The sequence below is a fragment of the Nicotiana sylvestris genome, chromosome 9, assembly GCF_000393655.2.
Source record: "Nicotiana sylvestris chromosome 9, ASM39365v2, whole genome shotgun sequence".
In the NCBI taxonomy this organism is placed as follows: domain Eukaryota; kingdom Viridiplantae; phylum Streptophyta; class Magnoliopsida; order Solanales; family Solanaceae; genus Nicotiana; species Nicotiana sylvestris.
The window spans coordinates 137334914-137360276 of record NC_091065.1 but is presented as its reverse complement, the minus strand read 5'-3'; the positions used below and the strand labels follow the sequence as shown (position 1 = coordinate 137360276).

General features: G+C 38.5%; 1 protein-coding gene across 2 annotated transcripts in view; it reads right to left on the bottom strand.

Annotated features, from left to right (window-relative positions):
* The window catches only part of LOC104220425 (uncharacterized), a 54029-nt gene extending 29031 nt beyond the window's left edge, over positions 1-24998 (bottom strand). The window contains exons 1-11 of one of the 2 annotated variants that reach the window (XM_009771293.2): positions 24871-24998; positions 24705-24788; positions 23010-23097; positions 21434-21542; positions 20985-21083; positions 19686-19728; positions 16747-16818; positions 16507-16602; positions 16108-16353; positions 9906-10089; positions 3-114 (exon numbers count right to left, since the gene is read on the bottom strand). In XM_009771293.2, coding sequence (XP_009769595.1) covers positions 3-114; positions 9906-10089; positions 16108-16353; positions 16507-16602; positions 16747-16818; positions 19686-19728; positions 20985-21083; positions 21434-21542; positions 23010-23097; positions 24705-24788 — 1133 coding nt within the window. In that variant the 5' untranslated portion in view covers positions 24871-24998. Of the gene's footprint in view, positions 1-2; positions 115-9905; positions 10090-16107; positions 16354-16506; positions 16603-16746; positions 16819-17775; positions 19656-19685; positions 19729-20984; positions 21084-21433; positions 21543-23009; positions 23098-24704; positions 24789-24870 lie in introns of those variants that run through there. The other variant, XM_070155976.1, reaches the window with a different exon arrangement.
* Between the last annotated feature and the right edge of the window lie 365 nt (positions 24999-25363).

Below are 25363 nucleotides of genomic sequence, written 5' to 3'. Positions count from 1 at the left end.
ACCTTTCACTTTTTCCATTCTCAATTGATTTTGAAACGGCACCAGGGGGGTCTATCCATGGTATAATTCCAGATAAGAGATGCAGAAGATGCTGCTTTTGAGAATTCCCATCATCTGCATCCATGTAAAGAGGTATACTCAGTGAGCACCCAATGATCCCACAAAAATACTTGAAAAGTTAGCATATACGAGAAAAGGACTGAAGTAACAATCAAGGCAGAGCTGCAACTTACTGTTAATGTAAGAGCAGCAAGGTGAATTCTTTTCTTACATGAAGTTCGTAAAGCAAGTTCTCACGCTCTTCCAGAAGTCAAAATCAGAGTACAGTAAGAGGAGCAAAAGCGAAGAAAAGGCTCTAAAAAGGTAATAATAGTACTTAAACTAAATTATAGGTTCATGATTGATTACTTAGTGAGGTACTACCTTCCTCGTGATAAGTATATGAGGTGGAGTAAGAGAGAAAGTTATAAGCATGATTAAAAGTTCTAACCTTTTTCACCAAAACCTTTGAGAGTTTTGTCTTTTTAACACAAGAAAAGAATTTGATTGGGGTTTCAAAAAGCTTCCACCAAATTATTACAAGTTTCCAACTTTTGCTATGAGATTATCAAAGCAAAACTTATATAAACTTGAGCTTTATCTATCGAACAGAAAGAAGCATAAAGTTACAAGTTTTCAAGGCTCAAGCTAAATCTACCGCTGGTTGGTAGTAAATTTATGCGGTCAAAGCAGTGTTATCAAAGGTGAAAAGCGCAAAAAAGCTCCAAGGTATGTTGGGGCTTTAAGCGCAAAGCGCAAATAAAGAGTGGGATTCAATGAAGAAAGGCAAATGGAGAAAAACTACAAATATGTATATGCAGACCAAGACTAATATCTATAAGCATGAATATCAAATATATGTACAAAGAAATTGAAGAAAATTTATGATAAAGTGAAATACCAATGTTTAGCGTCGCCTCTTCAGTACTACGCTCATTGGCAAGGAAAAGTATATCTTAGAGCCTTGACAACAACACTGAAGCACCCGCTAAGCGAAGTGAAGCGGTCAACATGTTTTGATCCTCGCTTCTTTAAGCGCGTCTTTAATAACACGAGGTCAAAGTTGGTCCGGATGGTCAGATTGATTGACTTAGGTCTACCTTGTTGACAAAGGTTATAGTGATACTTCCTCTTCCGTGGTTAAATAGCACATGTCCACTAATTTCTATCCATGGTTGTTCGTCGTTGGCCTCTTAATCAATTGGACATTAAGAATGTTTTTCTCCATGGAGATCTCGAGGATGAAGTTTATATGGATCAACCACCTGGCTTTGTTGCTCAGCGGGAGTATAATGGTCTTGTTTGTCCATTCCATCGTTCACTCTATGGTCTGAAACATTCTCCTTGAGACTAGTTTGGTAATTTCAACACAGTTATTCAGGAGTTTGAGATGACTGGTAGTTTAAGATGACTCGTAATGAAGTTGATCGTTCTGTGTCTATCAGCTGCTCCAAACGTGTGCATTTACTTGGTGGTTTATGTTGACGATATAGTCGTCACTAGCAACGATACAAGTGGTATCACCAAATTGAAGTAGCATCTCTTTTAGTATTTCCAGACTAAGGATCTAGGCGGATGGAAGTTGGAAGTTTCTTCGAAATATTGAGGTCGCGCAATCTAAGTCAGGTATTGTTATTTCACAATGGCAGTATGCTCAGACATTTTTAAGGAAACTGGAATAACAGTGTTAAATAATAACATATATGTTAATATACTAGTGTCCCACATTGGAGAATAGGTATTAGTATTATGTAATGTCTATATATAAATAGCGCTTACTATAACTCTAAGTATCATTAATAATATTTCGCTCGTTATTTCTCATATGGTATCAGAGCGGAGAGAAATCTTCGTTGTGCAGTAACGAACGAGTTCAAGATAATCAATGCGCGACTATTTCAGGTTGTTTGCGTCACTTCTTCTTCGGTGGGTTTTCTGCGAAAACTGATACCACCACAAGGTTGGGGAAGCTCCGGCAAGAAAACCCTAGAAAACTTTCTGCCTTCATGTGCCAGTAGAACTTGCGCTTCCGGAGAGCGCGTCTGATCCACTCGCGATGTTTTCCGCCTAGATTTCGACGAGATTTTTGGCGACCAAAAGAATGACCAGATTCAATTTTTGGCATACCATGCTTGCCAGCCAAATTCAGTCAAATTTCAAGCCAGTTTCAGTCAAATTTTACTGTGAGAGTCCAACTACATTGTCAGAATCCATGTTGTATATTTGAATGAGGTTGACCTCCTTGCTTCTCTCATGAGGCACTCCTTTTCCCACCGAGCCCCTTTTCTCCTCGGTCCATAGAGACAAAATATAGGACTGATGCCAACAATTCATCAGAATCACTAAGACGGGATCACTAACTAATACTAATTTAATATAATAATCTAATATATGTATTGCACATACTTATGCATATATACTTATTTCTATAATGAAAGTACATATAGATATTTTATCCACATAGTGGATAATTCCGAAATTAAATAAAAAAAACCTCTTTTAACTTAGTGGTAGAATAACGCCATTGTAATGCGTATGTTTTTTTGATAAGGTAAATTGTATTAATCAAAAGGGAGAGAACTCCCGTATACAAGAAGTATAACAAAAAGTAGAGAATTTACATCAGAACATGATTCTCTACAAAAAAACGCCCAGTCTTCTATATAAATGGGGGCTATATAAGTGCACCAAAAAGCGATCAAAGATAAAAGATTATTCTTAAGATGTGAGAAAGGAGACTCAATCCCCTCAAAAGCTCTCATATTTCTCTCCCCCCAAACTATCCACATGAGAGCTAACGGGGCGAAATTCCACGCCTTTTGCTTTCTTCTTCTACGGAAACCGGCCCAGCTACATAGCATTTCCTTTACAGTGCTTGGCATCACCCATTGAACACCAAAAAGGTTCAGGATCGTCCTCCACAAAGCCGAGGACACAGGGCAATGCAACAAAAGATGATCAACTTCTTCCCCTGAAATTTTACACATATAGCACCAACTAACAAGTGTAATTCCCCTCATTCGCAGATTCTCAGCAGTCAAAATCACTCCCCTTGCCGCTAGCCATGCAAAAAAGCACACCTTCGTGGGCGCCTTAGGAATCCAGATCGAGGAGTATGGAAAAGAGGCCTCCTCTCTCACCAACATACTCTGGTAAAAGGATTTTACGGTGAACAGACCATCGCCACGCAAGCCCCATCTCCAAGAATCACAAGATGGCTGAGGATAAATCTTGGAGCTCCGCAATCTCTCAATCTTGCATGTTCCTTCTAAATGAGAGGTCCCATACTACCCCCCCCCCCCCCCGCATGCTCCTTACGAATCTGTTGGACCATCAATTCCTTCTGGTTTGAAACTCTGAAGACGTGGGGAAGGAGACCCTCAGAGTATCCTCTCCACACCACCTATGATTCCAAAAGCTGATTCTCCTTCCATCTCCCACCCTGTAAGAGATGTTGCCACTGAAGGATTCCCAATTCTTCATGATGCTCCTCCACATGCCACACCCGAAAGGTGTTGTGATTGCCTTGGTCTTCCAACCCCCTCCCGTGGAATCGTACTTTTCTACTATGACCTCCCTCCATAGAGCATGCTCGTCTACCCCGAATCTCCATAGCCATTTCCCCAACAAAGCTCTGTTGAATACCCTAAGATCTTTTACTCCAAGTCCACCTCACTTCTTTGGGGAAGTGACTCTGCCAATTCACTAGATGATACTTTCTAGTTCCATCCGCTGCATCCCATAGAAAGTTCCTTTGAATCCGCTCCAGTTTTTCTGTGAGCATCACAGGAGCTTGCAGCAGGGACAAGTAATAGGTGGGCATACTCGATAAAGTGCTTTTAATGAGCACTTCCTTTCCGCCTTTTGACAAGTACCGTTTCTGCTAGCCTGCTAATCTTTTTCCAACCCTTTCGATCACTGGATTCCAAACCGTAGTATCCTTATGCGAAGCGCTCAATGGGAGACCTAGGTAAGTAGTGGGAAGGAAGTCCACCTTACATCTGAGAACATAAAACAAAGCATCAATGTTAGCAACCTCACCCACCGGAAAAATCTCACACTTGCCAAGGTTGATTTTGAAACTTGATACTATCTGAAACCACTGCAGGACCTGCTTCAGGTAGGTCAACTGATCCATATCAGCATCACAAAAAACCAGGGTGTCATCCGCAAAAAGCAAATGAGAGACTCTTCGGGCACTGGGCACCCCGATCGAAGCTCAGAATCCTCTCAAGAAGCCTCCGCCCGCCGCTCGATCCATCATTTTACTCAAAGCATCCATCACTAGAATGAATAGCATGGGGGATAGGGGATCTCCTTGCCTGAGACCCCTGGAGCTGCCAAAGAAACCACACGGGCTACCATTAACCAGGACAGAGAATCTAACTGAGGAAATGCAGAACTTGATCCATCCCCTCCATCTTGCCCCAAACCCCATCCGCATCATAATGAAATCCAGGAACTCCCAATTGACATGGTCAAAAGCCTTCTCAAGGTCCAATTTGCATAAGGCGTATGTTCACAAATATACTAGGGTTCTTAACCACTTCTTGAGGAATTTTTTGGCAGAACTCTCTTCAATCCAACAATGTCTTTGGTATTTGATTTTTTATTCTAAAAACACGGGGTCTGAAAATTCAAGTTTGATGATTACTTTGGAACCCTTAATGGGAAGTTCAAACTATTTAGCTTGGGCTTCCTCGGTTGAGTTGTGGTACAAAGGTCAAGAACAAGATCACTTATCCAAAAAGGCTAGTGATGGAGATGAAAAGGCAAAAGAACATTGGAAGAAGGTTGATGCTCAATTATGTAGTATTATGTGGCAATCTATTGCTTCCAAGTTGAAGCCCATGTTTCGTCCATCCTAGATATGTTATTTAGTTTAGTAAAGGCTCGCACTTTATATACTAATGACATCTCGTTTTTATGATGTGACATCTCGAATGACAAACTTAAAGAAACAGAAATTGGATATGTCTACTTATTTGGGACAGGTACAGCCAGTCATGGAGGAATTTGAGAAGTTGATGCCAGTATGCTAGTTTTGAAAAATAACAGGAGCAACGACTAAAGATGTTTATAGTTCTTACACTTGCTGGACTTCCTACTGACCTTAGATTCAATTCGTGACAAGATTTTGGCTAGCCCTACCATTCCTACTGTCGACGAATTATTCTCTCAATTACTTCACCTTGTTGCACCACCAATGATCTCATCATAAACAGTTGACTCATCTGTTCTCGCATCTCAAAACTAGAAAATCGAACATCTCAAATTATAGAGAATCGATGAGGAAGAGGTCGGTTTAGAAGATCTCGACCCAGGTGTAGTCATTGTAATAAGCTTGGACACACTCGTGAATTATGCTACTCTTTGCATGGTCTGCCACCCAGAAATGCTCATGTTGCTCAAACCGATATTGCAAGTGATCAAGGGTTTTCTTTATCTGAAGAGGAATTTAATGAGTTCCTTTAGTATCGAGCAAGTAAGCAGACATCTCTACAAGTAGTCTCTCTGTCGCTGGTAATAAATCTCTTGTTATTCATGGTCTCTTCCCTATGTTACTTTAGCCAATGGCTTCCAAACATAAGCAAAAAGAGTTGGACAAGCTAATCCCCTTTTCCTGTATCACTCTTGATTTTGTCCTTTATGTCCCTGGTTGTCCTTTAAGTCGTGCATCCGTTAGTCGTTTAACTCATGCCCTCAATTGTGGTTTACTATTTCTTTATGATTCTTTTGTTACGCAGGACTGCAGTACGGGACAAACGATTGGCATAGGGCGTGAATCATAAGGCCTTTACTACCTTAACTCTTCTAATTCCTCCACAGCATGTCTAGTTACAGATACTCCAGACTTAATTCACACACATTTGGGACATATGAGTTTATCCAAGCTTCAGAAGATGGTGCCTAGTTTATCTAGTTTCTCTACATTATATTGTGATCGTGTCAGCTTAGGAAACATACCCGAGCCACTTTTCAAGTATTACTGAGAGTCATGTAGAGTCTAGTTTTACTTTAGTTCATTCTGATATATGGTATTCTAGTAGAGTCAGTTCAACCTTGGGATTTCGTTATTTATAGTCTCATTGATGATTATCAAGATGTACTTGGTTTTTCTTCACGAAAGATCGTTCGGAGTTGTTTTCTAATATTCCAGAGTTTTTGTGCTGAAATAAAAAAATCCGTTTGGTGTTTCTATCCACACTTTCATAGAGATAATGACTTACGTGTTCCTCTTAGTTTGAGCAATTTATGATTTCTCAAGGAATTATTCATCAAGCTTCTTACTTGTATATTCCTCAGCAACATGGAGCAGCAAAAAGAAAGAATAGACACCTAATTGAGACTGCTCGCACACTTCTCATTCAGTCCCAATGAGTCCCATGTTCCGCTGCATTTTTTGGGCGATGCAATTCTCAAAGCTTGTTATTTGATTAATAGGATGTCTTCATCTTTCATCCATAATCAAATTCCACATTTAGTAACTTTCCCTAAATCACCCTTATACTTTCTTCCCCCTCGTGTTTTTGAGACGACATGTTTCATTCATAACTTAGTCCCTCAAAAAGATAAGTTAGCTCATTGGGCTCTCAAGTGTGTCTTCCTTGGTTATTCTCGGATTCATAAGGAATAGTGTTGGCTCTCAAGTGTGTCTTCCTTGGTTATTCTCGGATTCATAAGGAATAGTGTTGCTTCTCACCTGATATCTTCGTAGGTATCTTAAGTTAGTCGATGTCACATTTTTTGAGTCTCAGTCTTACTTTACCTCTTCTGACCATCTTGATGCATCTAAGGTCTTACCTATACCGACGTTTGAGGAGTCTACTATTGCTCTTCCTACATCCCCAGCCACAAAAGTCTTACCCATGTCGGCTTTTGAGGAATCTACTATTACACATCCTACATCCCTGCCACATAAACACCACTTTTGACTTATGGTCATCGCCCGCCTCCAGCATCAGGCCTAGCTAATTCAACGATTGCACTTCAAAAAGGTCCAGCGGACCGGACCTTGCACCTACTATTCTTTTGTCTCCTCCTAGTCCATCAATTGCACTTCAAAAAGATATACAATCCACACTTAATCCTAATCCCCATTATGTCGGTTTAACTTATCCTCGTCTGTCATCACCATATTACACATTTGTATCATTTTTATCTTTTGTTTCCATCTCGAAGTCTACCGGTGAAGCACTATCTCATCTAGGATGGCAGCAGGCTATGATTCACGAGATATCTGCGTTATATGCGAGTGGTACTTGGGAGCTTGTTCCTCTTCCTTCAAGTAAATCTACGGTTGGTTGTCATTGGTTTTATGCAGTCAAAGTTGGTCTGAATTGCCAGATTGATCTGCTTAATGCCCCCTCGTTGCCAAGGGTATACTCAGATATTTGGGCTGGATTATCATGACATTTTCTCTCCCGTGGCTAAAATAGCATATGTCCATCTTTTTCTATGAATGCTCCATTGGCCTCCAGTTGAACATTAAGAATGTTTTTTCTTCATAGTGACCTTGCGGATGAAGTTTATATGGAGCAATCACCTGGTTTTGTTGCTCAAGAGGAGTCTCGTGGCCTCGTATGTTGGTTACGCTAGTCACTCTATGGTCTGAAATAGTTTTCTCTGACCTGGTTTGGTAAGTTCAGCACAGTTATTCAGGAGTTTGGCATGACTCATAGTGAAGCTGATCACTTTGTGTTTTATAGGTATTCTGCTACAAATCGGCGTATTTATTTGGTGGTTTATGTTGAAGATACTGTTATTACCGGCAATGATCAGAATGGTATCACTATTAAAGCAACATCTCTTTCAGCGCTTCCAGAATAAGAATAAGGATCTCGGGAGACTGGAGTATTTTCTAGGTATTGAGGTTGCTCAGTCTAACTCGGATATTGTTATTTTACAGTAAAAGTATGCCTTAGACACAGGTTGTAGACCCATTGACACTCTTATGGATCTGAATGCTAAACTTCTGCCAGGACAAGTAGAGCCTCTTAGCAACCCTGGAAGATATAGGTGGTTGGTTGGTAAGTTGATACGTCGGAGTGATTAGACCTGACATTTCCTTTCTTTTGAGTATTGCGAGTCAGTTGTCCAAATTCTTCGATATATAAAATCAGCCCAAGCAAAGGACTGATGTTCGAGGATCGAGGACATGAGCAGATTGTTGGATCCATAGATGTTGATTGGGCAGGATCACCTTCTGATAACATTTTACGTCTGGATATTTTGTTTTAGTAGGAGGTAATTTGGTCATCTTGGAGGAGCAAGAAACAGAATATGGTTGTTTGCTCTAGTGCAGAAGCAGAATATCAAGAAATGGGATCAAACAGTTGCTACTGAAGTTTGGAGAGATTCGTCATATGGAACTTGTGTGTGATAATTAAGTTGCCCTTTATATCGCATCAAATCCAGTGTTCCATTAGAGGACTAAACACATTGAGATTGACTGTCACTTCGTTAGAGAAAAGATACCCTCACGAGATGTTCTTTCAAAGTTCGTGAAGTCAAATGATCAGCTTGCAGATATTTTCACTAAGCCCATCACTGATCCTCGTATTAATTATATTTTAACAAGCTCGGTACATATAATTTTTATGCATCGGCTCAAGGGGGAGTGTTAGATAGTAGTGTATATAGTAATATACTAGTGTCCCACATTGGACAATAGGTATTAGTGTTATGTAATATCTGTATATAAGTAGCGGTCTGTGTAATTATAAGTATCATTAATATTAATAATTTCTCACAAATAGATTTAGACCTAATGGCTCCCGTGTGAATCTAATGCTAAGCTTATGTCACGACAGGGGGAGGAGTCCCTTAATGACCCTACAAGATATAGGCAACTAGTCAATAAGTTAAACTACCTCACAATGACTTGATCTGACATTGTATTACTAATGAGTGTTGTAATCCAGTTTACAGACTCTCCATGTAATAGTCATGGGGACGATATTCATTGTCCCCGGTCAAAAGAACTACTTTTTGAGGATCAAAGCCCTACTCAAAGGACTACTTTTTGGGGATCGAAGCCATTAGCAGATCGTTGGATACATAGACATTGACTAGGAAATATCACCTTCTAATAGACAGTCTACGCCTGGATACTGTGTTTTGGTAGGAGGTAATTTGATGTTTTGGAAGAGTAAGAAACAAAATGTGGTTACTCGATCTAGTGCCAAAGTAGAATATCGAGCAATTATTATGGCAACTTGCAAGCTTGTTTGGATCAAACAGTTGCTCACCGAATTGGAATTGGAAATATTAGTCAGATGAAACTTGTGTGCGATAATCAAGTAGCTTTTCATATTGCACCGAATACGATATTCTATGAGAGGACTTAACATATTGAGATCGACTGTCACTTCATCTGAGAAAAGATATTCTCACGAGACATTGTTACGGTGTTCCTGAATTCCAATGATAACTTATGGATATTTTCATCAAGTTCCTTATTGGTCCTCGTTTAGTTACATTTGTTAAAAGATTGATATGTACGACTTGTATGCGCTAGCTTGAGGGGGATGTTAAGAAGATTGTACATGATATAGTAAATCAATTAGAATTAATTAGATTGATCATTTCCTAATTTAGATCTTGTACATTCACTATTTAAATCCGACATCTTGAGGGAATAATCAAGCTAAGTTTTCACTCGATTATTCCTTTCTTGTCTTAATTTCTCACACTATCGATATGATCAAGACTCGATTCTCATTAATGAACATGAGTTGACGATCATGAAGAGCAAACATCCTCAACTTCAATCAGAGATGTACCACATCTATCACAAGAGTCAGGAATAATGTAGCCAAAAAAAAAAGGTAACCACAAACTTGATGGTGAACTAGTATGAGTACCAGATGGAAATATTGTCCCGGACAAGGAGCAGAATTGCACTATAAGCTTTCGCGCAGAGACTGCAAGAGGACAATCAAGCCAGTATTCTTCACATGAAAACTTCAGCCTCAGTGCCCCATAAAAACTCAAAAGCCACCCAATGTGACCACTTGACACAAGTATACCCCGCCAAGAGGATCCAGGCTATAAACAATGAAGACAAGAAACATAAATTGCTAAAAAGATTAGTAGCTAGAATCTCTAGTAGAAACAATCCAACAATAGTAAATGCACAATGTATGAGCAAAAAATTATTAACTGTTACACCAAAAGAAACTACATCGCAACATATTCCATTTCTTTAATAGTTCAAGCAGGCACCCGTAACTGACGGGAAAATAGAATTTGTAGGTACTTTAAAAGAATAAAAATTTCATCACTATGAAGAAGAAAACCCGGTATCCTAGAGGAAAACAAAATATAGAGCTCTCCAGTGGTGGTGAAGATCAGTCTAGCAGCTATCATGAGGTAAGCTCAATGGATTTGCAGCATATATAGGCCAACTCCTCCATCCCACATATGGTGTTAAAGCAGACTGATCTCGCAACACATTGCACTCCTAACCAAACACAAGCTCAGCCAGCTAAGCCCTCTGCAAAGAATCTTTCCATTGCCGGTACGTCCACAACCCACTATTTGATTGACATGAGCCAGCTAGATCAAGTTGCAAGCAAAGAGATCCATGTGCCAAGTGGGCCAATTACAAGAGCTAGAGCCAAGAAGATCCAAAAGGCCATGAATGCATTGGTCAAGAAATTCCTCGGAGTAGATATGGGCTTCAAGGAAGGAGACGTGTAAGAAGATTCAAGATTGGTCAATCGCTTTGGCTTGTCAGCATAACACGCCCATCACTTGCCGATCTGAGCTGAATCGGGACACATTCTATTAGTTAAAATCATAGGAAGTTAGGAACTTATCATAATAAGTGAGATATGATTGCCACGTGTTATTAATTAGTCTTTACAAGTGGATCTTTAGGTCTTTATTATTAGCTTAATAATGGCACTGGGAGGGTGGGCCAATTTGGGACGGCGTTAAGAATTACTTTTCTAGTACAAATACTCTTCCATATGTGAGGAAAAGAAAAAAAAACTTTTAGCTTATCATCATTAGCAATAGATTGCTATTCTCTATAAGGAATCACTATTTTCCTGGAATTCTTCTTAGAATTTGCGGCCGTATTCATCAAGGTGAGCTTCCTTGTCATGCTTGCTATTTGATAGGTTAATTTATTTATTTTTTATTCCTTGATTCCAAACTTTGGGTTTAATCTTTGTGTTTGTGATAGATTTAAGTTCGTTCTTTCCAAACAATAATAACAGCTAAGCCTCAGTCCCAAACAAGTTGGGGTCGGAGATATGAACCCTCATTCCTTTCTTTAAGCTCAACTCATATCATCATCATTACCGAAATAAAATAAAAATGAAACTAAAAATAAAAAAAAGTATGATTATATATATAAATATATAAAATAGTTAATAATTTAATAATGACAATGAAGGGGAGCCTTGACGTAACTGGTAAAGTTGTTGTCATGTGACCAGGAGGTCACGGGTTCAAGCCGTGGAAATAGCCTCTTGCAGAAATGCAGGGTAAGGTTGCGTACAATAGACCCTTGTGGTCCCGCCCTTCCCCGGACCCCGCGCATAGCGGGAGCTTTAGTGCACCGGGCTGCCCTTTTTTTTTTAATAATGATAATAATATAAGTTTTCTGTCGAGTCTAAAACCTATTCCCAAATGGTAGGTATCAGCTATATGGATCTTTCTCTTTCATTGTGCTTTATCTTTAGCTAAGTATGCATGATTTCGAGGATTTGTAGGTCTTTAGAGACAACTTTCTTCCATGCGATTTTAGATCTACCCCGAACCCTCTTGACACCTTCCCTGGCCATAGTTTCACAGTTATTGATCGATGCATCTGTAGGTCAACGCTAGATATGACCAAACCATCTTAAGCGACCTCCTTTCATTATATCTTCAATGAATGCTACTTGCTCCTTCGGGCTAATATGGTCATTCTTAATTGTTAGATAGTTACATGTAAATAATCCTAGTCTCATATGTAGTAGGGGTAGAATATGTCCTAGTCCCATATGTATTAGGAATAGAATATATATTATATATTGGCTCATTGTATCATTGTTAATAAAATAGATTTTTCTCCCGTGCATTCTCACATGGTATCAGAGCTTCGGTGAGAAAAATGTTGATGTGAGTCACTCCAGCGACATCCACGAAGAAAGATCTCTTCGTCATGCAATTTTCCGACAACTTCGTCTTTTTCCCGGGGTTCATCACTGCTGTAGTGTTTATGTGCATATACCAGTACCACCATCAGATCTGAAACCCTTGTGCGACCAAACCCCAGAAATCCTAGTCGCATCGAAACAGAAAAATCAGTCACCGCGCATCTATCCGATTGACGACTCAAGATTGATTTGCGTTCTCTCTTCCCCGGACCCCGCGCATAACGGGAGCTTAGTGCACCGAGTTGTCCTTGACCTTCATCGATAAGTGTTGTGTGAAAACAACTACTACCATCTTCTTCAGAAAAGTTGGACAACAAAACCCCAGTCAATCGCTACGGCAGAAAGTCCCTGGCACGCCTCCACACACCACCAGAACTAGGGTTCCGGCGAGCGTGTTTGACACCCGAGCAGGCGCGTAGAGCACTTACCAACCAGAATTTTCAAAAACTTATTTAGGCCAGTTGTTTCGTGCGGTGATTCCGAGTACACCAGTATAATTTCCTACATATTCGAGAACTTTGGAATTTTTCGGTGAGCTACAGTAACGTTACTGGCGTGTGTGAGCCATTCTAGCCACTTTTTGACAATATTTCTTTAGGATAACTTACTTGTCTAGTGATTCCGAGCCTACCCATATAAATTACATCAAATTCTGACAACTTTTATTTTTTCCGAAGTGAACAGTGCACTTTTTTCTAGCGTGAACAGTAATTTCCAAAAAAGATTATGTTTTCTGATGGTGTTTTAGAACGTATTTTGTAGTGTGGAATTCGACTTAGTCTCACTATTTTCAAATTTCTCGGCGACTTTTCCGCCAACTTCTGTTTATTAGCAACCACCTAGTTTTGTTGCTCGGCGGACTTATATGTCGCTTGCGCCGATCACTTTATGGTCTAGAGCAGTCTCCTCGAGTCTGGTTTGGTAAGTTCAACAAAGTTATCCAAGAGTTTGGCATGACTCATAGTGAAGTTGAATGATCAGCTTGCATATATATGTTTAACTAAGTCCCTCGCTAGTCCTCGTACTCGTTACATATGTAACGAGCTCGATACATATGATTTATAGGCACCGGCTTGAAGGGGAGTGTTAGATAGTTATATGTAAATAATCCTAATCCCATATGTAGTAGGAGTAGAATATGTTCTAGTCCCACATGTTGTAGGAATAGAATATATATTATATATTGGGCTCATTGTATCATTGTTATAAAATTGATTTTTCTCCCGTGCATTCTCACATTAATCTTATCTAATCTTGGGTCAGTGCACATTTATCTTAGCATCTGCATTTCTGCAACAATTATCTTGTGGATATGTTGGATTTTAGCAGCCCAACATTCACTATTATATAAACATAACGGGTCTTATAGTTTGTCTACAATACTTACCTTTCACTTTGGTAGGCATCTTTCTATCACATAACACTCGGTAGCACTATTCCATTTCAACCATCCGGTTTCAATCCTACGAGTAACATCTTCATCGATCATTTCATTCTCTTGAAACAACGAGCCTAGCTATCTAAATTGCTTTCATTTTGTCACCGCAATCCCATCTAGTCTCACCTCAACTTCGCTCTTCTCATGCTAAATAAACTTGCAGTGCATGTACTCAATCTTACTTCTATTTATCCTAAAACCCTAACTCTCAAGCTTTTGGTTGACACCCTCACTAGTTTCGTTAATTAGCACAATATCATAAGCAAATAGCATACCCCAGTGGACCTTATTTGTAGTTCGTTGGTTAGCTCATTTATAACTAGGGTAAATAAGTAGGGGTTGAATGCAAAATCCAGTGTAAACCCACGATTACGAGAAATTCCTCTGCATCTCCTACTACTGTTATCACCTAGTGACAACTCCTTCATACATGTCTTTTATGGCAACTATATACAACGAACAATAAACCTAGTGAAATCCCACAAGTATGGTCTGGGAGGATGGGGTGTACGCTGACCTTACCCCTACCTTGTGAGAGGTAGAAAGGCTATTTTCGATAGACCCTCTGCTCAAGAAAAGCGTTTCCAAAACTGGTTTTAAGAAAAACAGGAGTAAAAAGTAATGGTGAAAAAGAAAAGGAAAAGTACTGCCAGCAAAAGTAGTAAAGATACCCAAATATAGAAAAACAACAGTAACAAATTTAAGGAATAAAACAATAATAGGATAATAATAATGATACTGAAAAGCAAAAGATGGAGCAAATAAGGTGCTCTAAACTATAACCAAGTTCTCCCACACAAGATGGAGCAAATAATGATATTGCTCATAAATGCTCGACTACTTACTAACCATCTACCCTAATGCTTTCCTATATAGAGTCATGTCCATGGTGAGCTGAAGATTGGTCATGTCATGCCTAATCACCTCTCTCCAATTCTTCCTCGGTCTACCTCTACCACTCATTCGGTCTATCACTGCCAGCCTTTCCCACCTCCTCACTGGAGCATTTGTGCTCCTTTTTTTCACAAGCCCGAACTATCGCAGCCTTGCTTCCCACATTTTGTCCACCAATGAGGCCACTCCCACCTTGCCCCGTATATCTTCGTTCCTGATCCTATCTCTCCTAGTATGCCCACACATCCATCTAAGCATCCTCATTTTTGCTACATTCATGTTCTGAGCATGTGAATTCTTGATTGGCCAACACTCTGCTCCGTACAGCATAGCTGGTCTAACAATCGCTCTATAGAACTTATAAGTCTCTGCGACACATTTTTATCAAATACGATTTTTATAGACATTTATATATTTAATATGAATTCCTTTTCTTCTCCATCACTGTAATACTCTATCATATGCTTTCTCTAAGGTTAATGAACATCATATGTAGATCTTTCGTCCTTTCGCAATAAATTTCGATCAAACTTCTTAGCAAGAATATAGCCTCAACTGTAGATCTACCAAGCATAAATCCAAACTGGTTCCCAGTCACTCTTGTTGTGTTCCCAAGTCTATGCTCAATCACTCTTACCCTGAGTTTCATCGTATGATTCATAAGTTTAATGCCACGATAGTTCGCACAACTTTGAATATATCCTATGTTCTTATAGATTGGAATCAGGAGGCTCTTCCTCCACTCTTCAGGCATCCTACCACTTCCTAGTATAGAATTAAATAACTAGGTGAGCTATACTACTCCAACCTCATCAAGACACTTCCAAGCCTCTATAGGGATACTATCTGGGCCACAAGCTTTTCGAATCTTCATATTTTTCATGGCATCCTTTACCTCTGTCGGCCTAATTCTATGAGTATAACTAAAGTTTCTATCAAACATCTTGGAGGTCTAAAATGCTATCATCTTGTTTTGTTCTTTCCAAACATTAGATTTAATGTGTTTTTCTTATTTGGGAAAAGGTCAAATAAGCTTCAAAGTTTGTTCTGAGGATAAGTGAGTTGGCAAGTTCTAAGGCGTTTTGCAGGTGAAAAGGTGACGGTAGCAGCAATTGTGGAAGATAAGGTACAAGGGGAAGTCGAAGCTGAAGTTAAAGGGTCTTCATCCTTTCATTTTGGTGCAAATAAGCGGGAAAATACTACTTGTTTTGGTTTCCCTATTTTACCAATGTCGTCGGTGTCGATTGTCGATTGTTGCGGTGGAAGAAGGTGGCATCCCTCTTTTTTCAACCGGGTTATAAAATAAATGGGGCGGGTTAGAAAAAGCGTCAGGTTTATGATACCCATATGTATGGACTAAAACGAGTAACATGGCCCAATAAAACGCTGCCAACACATTACAATTATGGCATGCATGTCGTTAAATCGAGGGATATTTTTAGCAATAGAAATAACAGTGGGGGTATTTTTGGACTTATAGGTGGACGGAGGGTAATTTTAAACTACTTACCAAAAATAAGGGTATTTTTGACCCTTCTCCAATTAAAAAAAGAGATCACAGGTGCATCACTAGTTTATTACCTGCACTAGGTTACATTCGGTCCTCTTAGAGGAGCTTACATCATCCCTTACTCCACCAGAGAAAACATCGATGGCTCGTTTTGCATTGTCTGGCATGTTTGTATCATATTTGAAGTCCCAGTTGAGGATCTGAAGCATCAGACGCAATGTTGTTGTACAAACTTTAACTTCGGGAATTGCAGAATCAGATTCAATTATTTTATTGGAAACACTAACAGCAGCATCTTGTGCCCAGCAGTAAAACATCTGCACATTGGAAATACACCAAAAAGGGAAAAGAACCCATGTGAACCATATTAATTTAGTGAAAAATAAGAAACTGCAAACTGAACGGAGGGGCCTGATGGAAGCTGTATCCAAGTCAGGAAAAAATATCAGCGCCAATTGCAACTGACTAACCTTTAGATATTCTAACTCAAAAGAGACTCGGCACTGCTCATGAAACTCCCTGGGAAGGGCCATAGCAGTTGAAGTAGAAGGTGAGAATTCAGATACCTGAAAAAGACGCAGAACAAATTTCAACTGAAAATATTATGACTAAATACTGATTTGATTTTACCCACATGAAAGATGGGAAATATAAAACAGTTGGTAATGGCTTTCATGTTAAAGTTACAAGATATTGTATGTGTGATGTACCAAGGATTCCAGAAAGTTCAATCCAATGAACTGCACATCAAGACCATGGCTGCCAACTATCGCCTGTCTCACCTGTCATAACACAAGAATAAAGATCGCATGCATTGAAAAAGGATAACCATAATCGAGTGTGCCATTTTAATCCTTCTCAAAAATAATTATCGAGTATGTCACTGTTGCAAAAACGCAGAAAGAAATTTAGCACATTCAACTTACTAAAATTTTATCACTTGTTCTACTGTAGCATCAAAAGACACAGCTGTGACTAAACATAGTCAGAGTGCAAGAATAATGGGGAAGAGGGGCTATCCTATACTCTTCATGGCATAAGGCTATAGGCCTCATTCTGGGAGATATTTCTTAATGTACTTCTGGAAAATTGAGAACTTTGATGCTGATATGACACACAAATAATCTTTAGGGAAAGCTTCCATCTTTGATGGTTTACATAATTTTCACTAAAAGAGAAACGACTTGAGAGGAAACTTCTATTTCATGGGACTGTGTGCAAGGGGGGAACAGTGGCCAGCCGGCAGTTTCTTGTTCCCCTGTTAAGTGACTTTTATACTTAGGAATTAGTGGCTGGAACTTTTAGGGCACAGTGGATCACGTTATTCTCATCTAGCCTCTATTTGAAAATGTAACACTATCAACTGCCTCTTAGCATTCTATGGTTTACCTTCCGAGACTAACAAACGTCTTCTGCCTTCTGATTAGGTGACTTACCATTTTTAAAGCTTGTATTTCTAATTGTAAGTCTCATCATAGTATTGCAGTGTAGTTCTTATATGGTCCCTAAAATACTCAGCTCATGAGCTAGATTTATGGTGAAGTTAGGTCCAAGATCCATTTTCCCAACATGAGTGCTCCAATGAGACTCTAGGTTGGAAAGAAACCCTAAACCTTTCTTATTCCACAGCTGTGACGACCCAAGTAACTCTGACATTTCATCTTGATTTTGCATATGTAAAACGAGTCATGCTCTATCAAATTATCTGGCACTTTGAGTCTGCTCCGCAACACTGGTACCTTTTTGCGCCTGAATGTGTTTTGAGAGAGAACGGCAGTGCTTGAGGCTTACCATAATGGAGGGTAAAACTTGCAATATTTAAGGAACAATTAAATAATTAGTTATCATAAAACTACATAAAGGATATTAAAGAAACAAAAGCTTCCCCAAGCATAGAGAGAACGGACAGGCACAGGTAGCTAAGCTGAAGCTTCCCATTAAATTAATACTCAACTATGAAAAGACTTCAATAAATTGGCTTCGAATTTAAATAGGACTGTTAATATTTTAAAAAAAAAGTACATGCTAAAAATGTTAATTAGATATCCAATAGCCCAATTTTTCATAACTGGGCTGCTGATGACATGATATATGCAATATCAACTGATCAATTAACTAGTAACTACGCCTCAATTTCAAACTATTAGGGTTCTGATATATGAATCATTTGTACTCAATCCTATCTAGTAACTCCTATTACATTCCAATAATTATTAATTTGTCTTTCAAGACAACACACGAGTTCTCAAACGGTCTCTGAGTATCACACTTATCTCTACATAGACATACAAGCCCCTAATCAGAATAAAAAGACTCTTGGCAAGTATCATAGCATATGTAAGTGTATTAAAAGCTAAGCCTTAATCCAGCTAGCTAGTTTTACCTGTGGAATCCTTTGATTCCATCATGTTCTGGTTTTACTTTTTACCTAAATTCACATCGATTCCAAAATTGTATTTTCTTGTATGAAAGTACATCTATGCATTTCTACAACATTCCTCTTGAAGAGTATTTGACCATAGAGGTCCAACATTCACTATCACATGCTAATATTTTAAGATGAATAACCGCTCATAGAACTGGCATTATGCTCATTTGGATAAGGTAGAGCCAGATTTTAACCTTTTTTAGGTATCTTTTATTTAATCCATTTCAAGAGAGCTCTATGTGCCCCCAAAATAAATCTGAGATTTTTGTTTTCTTGCACATAAATGTCAAAAATCATCACTGTCAAAAATGACCCTTAAGGCCCTATTGCCCATGTATGCCTCAGCTGCAACCCAAGGCATAAGGCTCTCTCTGGTATCTTTTAAAAGCAAGAAGGCCTATGCTGCTGGAATGTGTGCTGATCATTGGAGCTTAAACCCATATGTCTAGACTCCAGAGAACATCAAACCCAAGTCAGGATGATCGAGCATTTTCTCATTTGCAAAATTTCAGAGGAAATGCTAATTATGATGGACATTTCCTCACACCATGCCCATGGGAGGCAGGGAGGGAGGTCCAGTTATTGCAAAAAAAGAATCACCAAGAGTTAGGATCCACGAAAGATTCCAGCCCCTCCTGTCTAAAAGGCAAGGGAGGTCTGAGATCAGTCAAGCTTTCTGAGAGTTGTCAGGCAGCTCAAGTTGGTCCAACCAGCTCATGAGCTGCTTTTGTACTGTGTCCCTGAGACAGTTCATATAACATGACAGTATCAACACACAACTGACAACTTAACCACTTGTCATCTCAGGTTGAGAAGAAATCTGTGGTGGAAACAAGGGATTGCTTCATAATCACATTTTATGATGAGGTATAAGAGATCACTTTTACGATACCTTGTGGGTGATTCTAGTAGAGTCGATTTATATTTCAAGTGGAAGACAAGTTTCTGAGTTTAGGTGGAATTTGAGCGCTATGATAAGTCTGTCTCGTCTAGTTAATTCACTTTGTGAAAGTACATCACTTATGATACCCAAATCATGAAACCATCTAGACTTCTCAGTTAAAGGAAACAATAACAAACCATGTGTTAATATATTATCGAAGAAAATATGTATTCAGACAATAGTGATGGATAATTTAAGAAAAGTATGTACCTGGACCAGGGTATAAACAAGAAAGAGATATTCATACAATGCCAAAATTATGAACTTGAAAGACAGACCTCAAGGAAAAATGTCTCCTTCTGAGCAGCACTGAATTCTATCCTATACAGAGACACAAGCACCAGTCATGAACAGCTTTTAAATCCCTATTGCTTGGAAATTTATGATATCATGTACACAAAATCCAAATTGAGGAACTGCACATATTAAAGATAATATCTGTGTTGGCCAAGCGCATGAATACTAACCAAAGGAAATGATAATAGCACACAAGCGCACCTTAAAACTAAAAGATCAAAGATGCCATAAAATAAACTCATTCATTTTCAAGAAATAGAAAAATCCTTTACACGCTTAAATATGAAAGCTTCATATGAAATCATGGTTTCCTTGTAAATTTTAACTTATCTTGCACAATCTCCAGTTTACAGAGAATCCCTCCGTTGTTTCCCAGTTTACATATATTTTTTAACTCTAAGCCAGCAATCACAACCACAATAACATATGTATTTCCCTTGTTGAGATATTCTACTATCATCCATAATAGTCTTCTTGTTAAATTTTCTTTCTTTTTCTTTTAATCGAAAAAATCCCCGAGAGCATATGGCACACAGTACGAAACAAAACTCGGTGCATAATGCGCCCGTCCCTCTACCCTCCTGCACTCAAATACCAAATACCAGGATTTGTCAGCAACAATAACAACAACAAACCCAGTGGAGTCCCACAAGAGGAGTCTAGGGAGGGTAGTATGTACGCAGACCTTACCCCTACCCTTAGGAGATAGAAAGGTTGTTTCCAGTAGACCCTCGGCTCAAGAGGATGAAAAGCAACAATAGAAACAAGCAGTATCAAAAATAGGTGGAAGGAAGCTACTAGCAACAAGCAGTAAGAGCGGCAAGATAGTAGGAAAACAGCATGAAATACTGGCAGTCTAAGAATAAGACACTATCAGACTAACCTGTCTGAAACCCCACGTCCGGAACAAAAAAACGCTCGACTACCAACTAACCTTCTACCATAATTCTCGACCTCCAAACCCTCCTATCAAGGGCCTAATACTACGCTCTTACTGTTAGACCAAGGCTCTAGGGACGATCTCCTTAATAGATATTTAATCACAAACATCCCAGTACATCAACTATATGTAATCACAAAAATCCTAGTACATCAAATAACTATAATACAATGTATGTATGTGTGAACGGACTCAGATATGTGTATACAGAATTGAGCAAGTTCAAGCGCATAAAAGAGCTACTTTTGTGATCACATAACTGCTAGCATTAGCAGGACAAATATATAATGCGTGAATTATGATGTGCATGACTTCAAACTTCCAATATAGAGCCACTTACCAGCCCCTTTTTATCAACTGGGCAGCTACAGATGCAACTTTTGCTTGAACATATCCCTCAGGTGAACTAGCATATTGTATAGCAGAGTGGAAGCAAAAGCTGCAGTAAATGACTAAATTTGAGAACACCGCCAGAGAAGAAGGATGTGTCGAATCCTTTTGCTTTCCTTTTTCCTTTTTTTTTTTTTTGGTTGGGGGCACGGGGGGAGGAGAAAACAATTCTTTAAAAGGATGGGGTAAGTTTTATATTGTACAGATGCAGACACCATTGATGAGAAAGGTCTATAGAAATAACAGAAAGCCTAAGCTCATCAGCACGAGAGTTCTGTATCTAAGAAGATAATATTTCAAATTGTTTCTCATTTGTACACATCTCAAAATAATAGAAAAATGGAACTTATATAGAGCCAAAGCAGCTACAATGCTCGATTCATTTAAACAACAGCATACCTTATCAACCCCCTCTTGTCATCAATCTCAAGGGATGCCCATTCTCTTAAAGCTGCATCTCGAATTGCTCCAGCAGCCTGAAACCTTGCATTTGCCAACTGAGAATTTTCTGGTAAAATAAAAGCAGCATTAATCGATAAATAGAAGAACTCGTTACCAGCATTTTTAGCTATCGAGGTAGTTACTAATCAACTTCTGAAAATCATGTATCTAGAAATTTTTCTTTCTTTAAGAAAGAAAAATAGATTGTATAGTGTCGTGTGTGGTTAGAGGAGTTGCAGATTCTACAACAGCAAAACAGTAATATAAAAATAGACAAGAGCAAGGGGTATTTTTGAAATTTTTGAACATTTAGACCATCTTATACTGGTAAAAAAAGAAAAAGAACATACGGTGTGAATGGAGGACCGTACATATTTAACAAATCATTGTCGGGATAAAAACTATCATCATGTTCTCTTTCCGCATTCCCTTCTTGGATGTCAAGATTTATGTCATGGACTACTTTCCACCGGTGCCCAATTAACTGTTGGTCTCATCCTATGGCGTGTCTTCTGAAGTCTCTTAGTGCCTTGTGCTAACATCAGCCCACCAGTCGTGCGCAGGCAGAGCCCATAATGCCCACACACAAACAGCATAGGCCACAGCCAATGCCAGATATAGTCTAGATGCCCCTTAGTAAGGGCGCAGCCCTACCAAGAGCCACCTAGACCAAATTAACCAAATGAAATTCTATCTTGCCAGTACAAGTTACTCGGAGTACTTGCATAGGCCTTAGGGCCACTTTCGTTGTATATAGCTTCATTTTCCTATTGTGTATTTGTAACATTCTTTTAGTCTACTACTATAGCTTTGGTTTTTTGTCTAAGACATATGAGTAGTCAAAGTCATCAAGCAAAGAGAATCTTTTGCAAGGGCAATCCCCCTACACCACATGTCTACGTTTACATTGTACTATTTTACTCAATCAATCAACATTCATTTCTTAGTGAAATGAATTCGTATTTCACAATTTCCTCGCGGCTTTAAAGCATTGCATATGATTGCAACACAACGACTTGTTAGGAGGAAACAAAAGCACTGTTGTTTTGCCTCACGTCATGTTTCCACATTAGACAAAGAAGCGGCTATGTAACATTAATACTATCGTTAGTTATGGAAACTTACTGTACTCACTAAGTCAAAAAGTTTGTTACTAATCCCATCAAGATGCATTTAAATGACAAAATATTTTTCGACATCCCTATCATCATTAACAAGCAAACAAGTCACTCAACCACACTACAACTAAGACGTAACTAACCTTATGAAATCATCTAGCCAACTCTATAGAAGTGGAAGGTCGCCTAATTTAGCAAATTTATTTCTGATAGACACAACGAGAGCAAACATCCTCATCCAATAACACAACTCTAAAAGACAGGATATTATCGCCATTTTTTATTCCTCTAGAAAAATGATTTTCATTTCATATGCTTGCCTTTTCTTGTTTCTTGAAACAATGCAATGTTGATAGAGTGAGCCTGAACTTTGAAACTTTTGGACAGCTATGAAGAGGGTGATTATAAAGACCTACCCAGAATATATTTGCATGCCTGGTATGGCCGAGGAGACTGGCTTAGTGACAAAATGGTTCCCTCAGCTGCTGCTGGATTCATATGCATCTGCTAAAACAAAAGAGAGTTCTACAAGCTCTTTAGAACTTACAATCCAAGAGAAATGGCACTAAAAGAAGTTACAGAAAAAATGTAAAAAGCATGTATCCGAATTAAAATCGTTAGCACAGTCAAGTTTTCTAGTTAATTGCCATGAGCTAGATAACCTATACAGGGCTATAATATTTTGAGGAACCAAACTCCCTATATGATCCACGCTTAAATATTTCTAATAATTAACACTTCCAATGGAAGGCTAAAGGCTTTTTTGTGCATATGTAAAGGGAAACCTGTAATGTAGTATATGGAATAAAAACCACCACGATTAAATAAGGGGACAAAAAGAGTTATCCCATTCGTCCTACTTTACAAATTGTTGCTCGACTACTTTAAGGTATTAACTTGACTTATACATCAAATTAATGGTAGTGGAAGAAACTATTAAGTAAAGTTGAAAGCTAATAAATTGAGAAAATATCACAACAATATTGCAGTTTAAAACCTGAATAGTCAATTGAATCTGTATTCTTGAAAGTGGTGAAAGTTATATATATATATATATATATATATAGAACAGTATTGGACAGACTGCCATCTAAACTGGGAGAAAGAGTATTAATTACATAATTGCCCTGGAAAATTTTCAGAACAAAAGCTCAACGACACATGATGAGTAAGAGAGTAAAGAAATTTTTCTGTTGAGTGTCACTTCATTTTCAAGGTCCTTAAAGGTATTAACGTGAACAAGAATACATGTTAAAGGAAGGAGGAAAAGCATTTCTTTATGCAAAGATAATGGAGAATAAGCTCAATGCTCTTTCTTACTAGAAAAATGAAAAAATTCCTAATTGTCACTAACACGTGAAGAATGGTTGGGAAAGAGTTAACAGAACGCAGTAGCAAAAAAGTTGAAATGTGCTAGCGAACCTAGAAAAACTGAAGCAGAAATAGAGTAAGAAGTAACAAAAACCAGTTCATTAAGAAGCTTCTTTATGAGAGAGTTCAACTGCTAACTCTGCCACTTTCTGCACATCTTTACTTTCCAAAAAAGAATACCCGCTTATAAAATATAACTAGGAAACAACAATATGAACTTTGCGAGCTACAGCAATAGATAGCATGAAATCAATTTTTTCAACTTGTAAGTCATTAAGGTCAAATACTTGCCGATGCTCAAACATAGTCCAGATGTCCACATTTGTGATTTGATTGTAGAATTTGTAATATGGATATGGTTATGAGGATTAATCAATCATGGAACAATCATCAAGTAAATTGTGTGGCACTGAAGCTCGTCTCTGGAACCTATCAGCAGCAAAAGGGAAAAGAATGGAAAGGGGGCCTATTTCAATTTTATAAGGCCTTCAGAATTATACAACATCCAATACCACAAGAATAAATACGACTAGACTAACTTAATTTCACAATTCTCAACTAAACAAGGCACAAACCAAAATGTTTAGCACTCACTTAGAACTTGCCATCACTTAATTTCACCGAATAGCTTGTGTTTTGGATCATAAAGAGAAGTTACTCGAGAAAAGATGGCTGCTAAAAGCAGTACATACCAAACCAACAACAGTTACAGATATGACAAAACTAGTTGACAAAATGACCTGAATAGAAGTGCAAGCGAATTCGATTGCTTGCATGGTGGCTTGAAGCTGAGCCAAATCGGCGGCTCCACTATTCTGATGCATCTGAATCAAACAAACAAACGGATATCGAGATGAGAGAGAGTGTGTAGAGCAGAACATAGAGATACTGAAATTTGGGGCGTACCGTGATAGGGTAATCGCCGGAAACAGTGAGTAATCGAGGGTTTTGGTTTTCACAAAGCCTTCGCTTCAACAACTCTTTTTCCCAGGATATTCAAAATATACTCCTATTTGGAAAGGGGTGATATAAAAGATTGCAATTCTCCTACTTCCTCAAAATTGTTATAAAATAAATATTGTAAAGTAAAGACTAGTATAGATAGAAATTTGATATTGATATATTATTCAAATTTAAACTGACGTACATAATGAACTGGGATCTATTTTATTTATAGAAGAACGCAAGTATAGAGAGAAACTGATATATTATTCGAATTCAAACTGATGTACATAATGAACTGAAATCTCTTCTATTTATAGAAGAAAGGAAGCTGCTGTGTAAGCTGCTACTATACCAGATATGGATAATCTTCTACTGAGAGCAATGTTTATCCATAACGGAGTACTGAAAGGATAAGCTTATTATACCCGATATGGATAATCTTCTACCGGGGGTA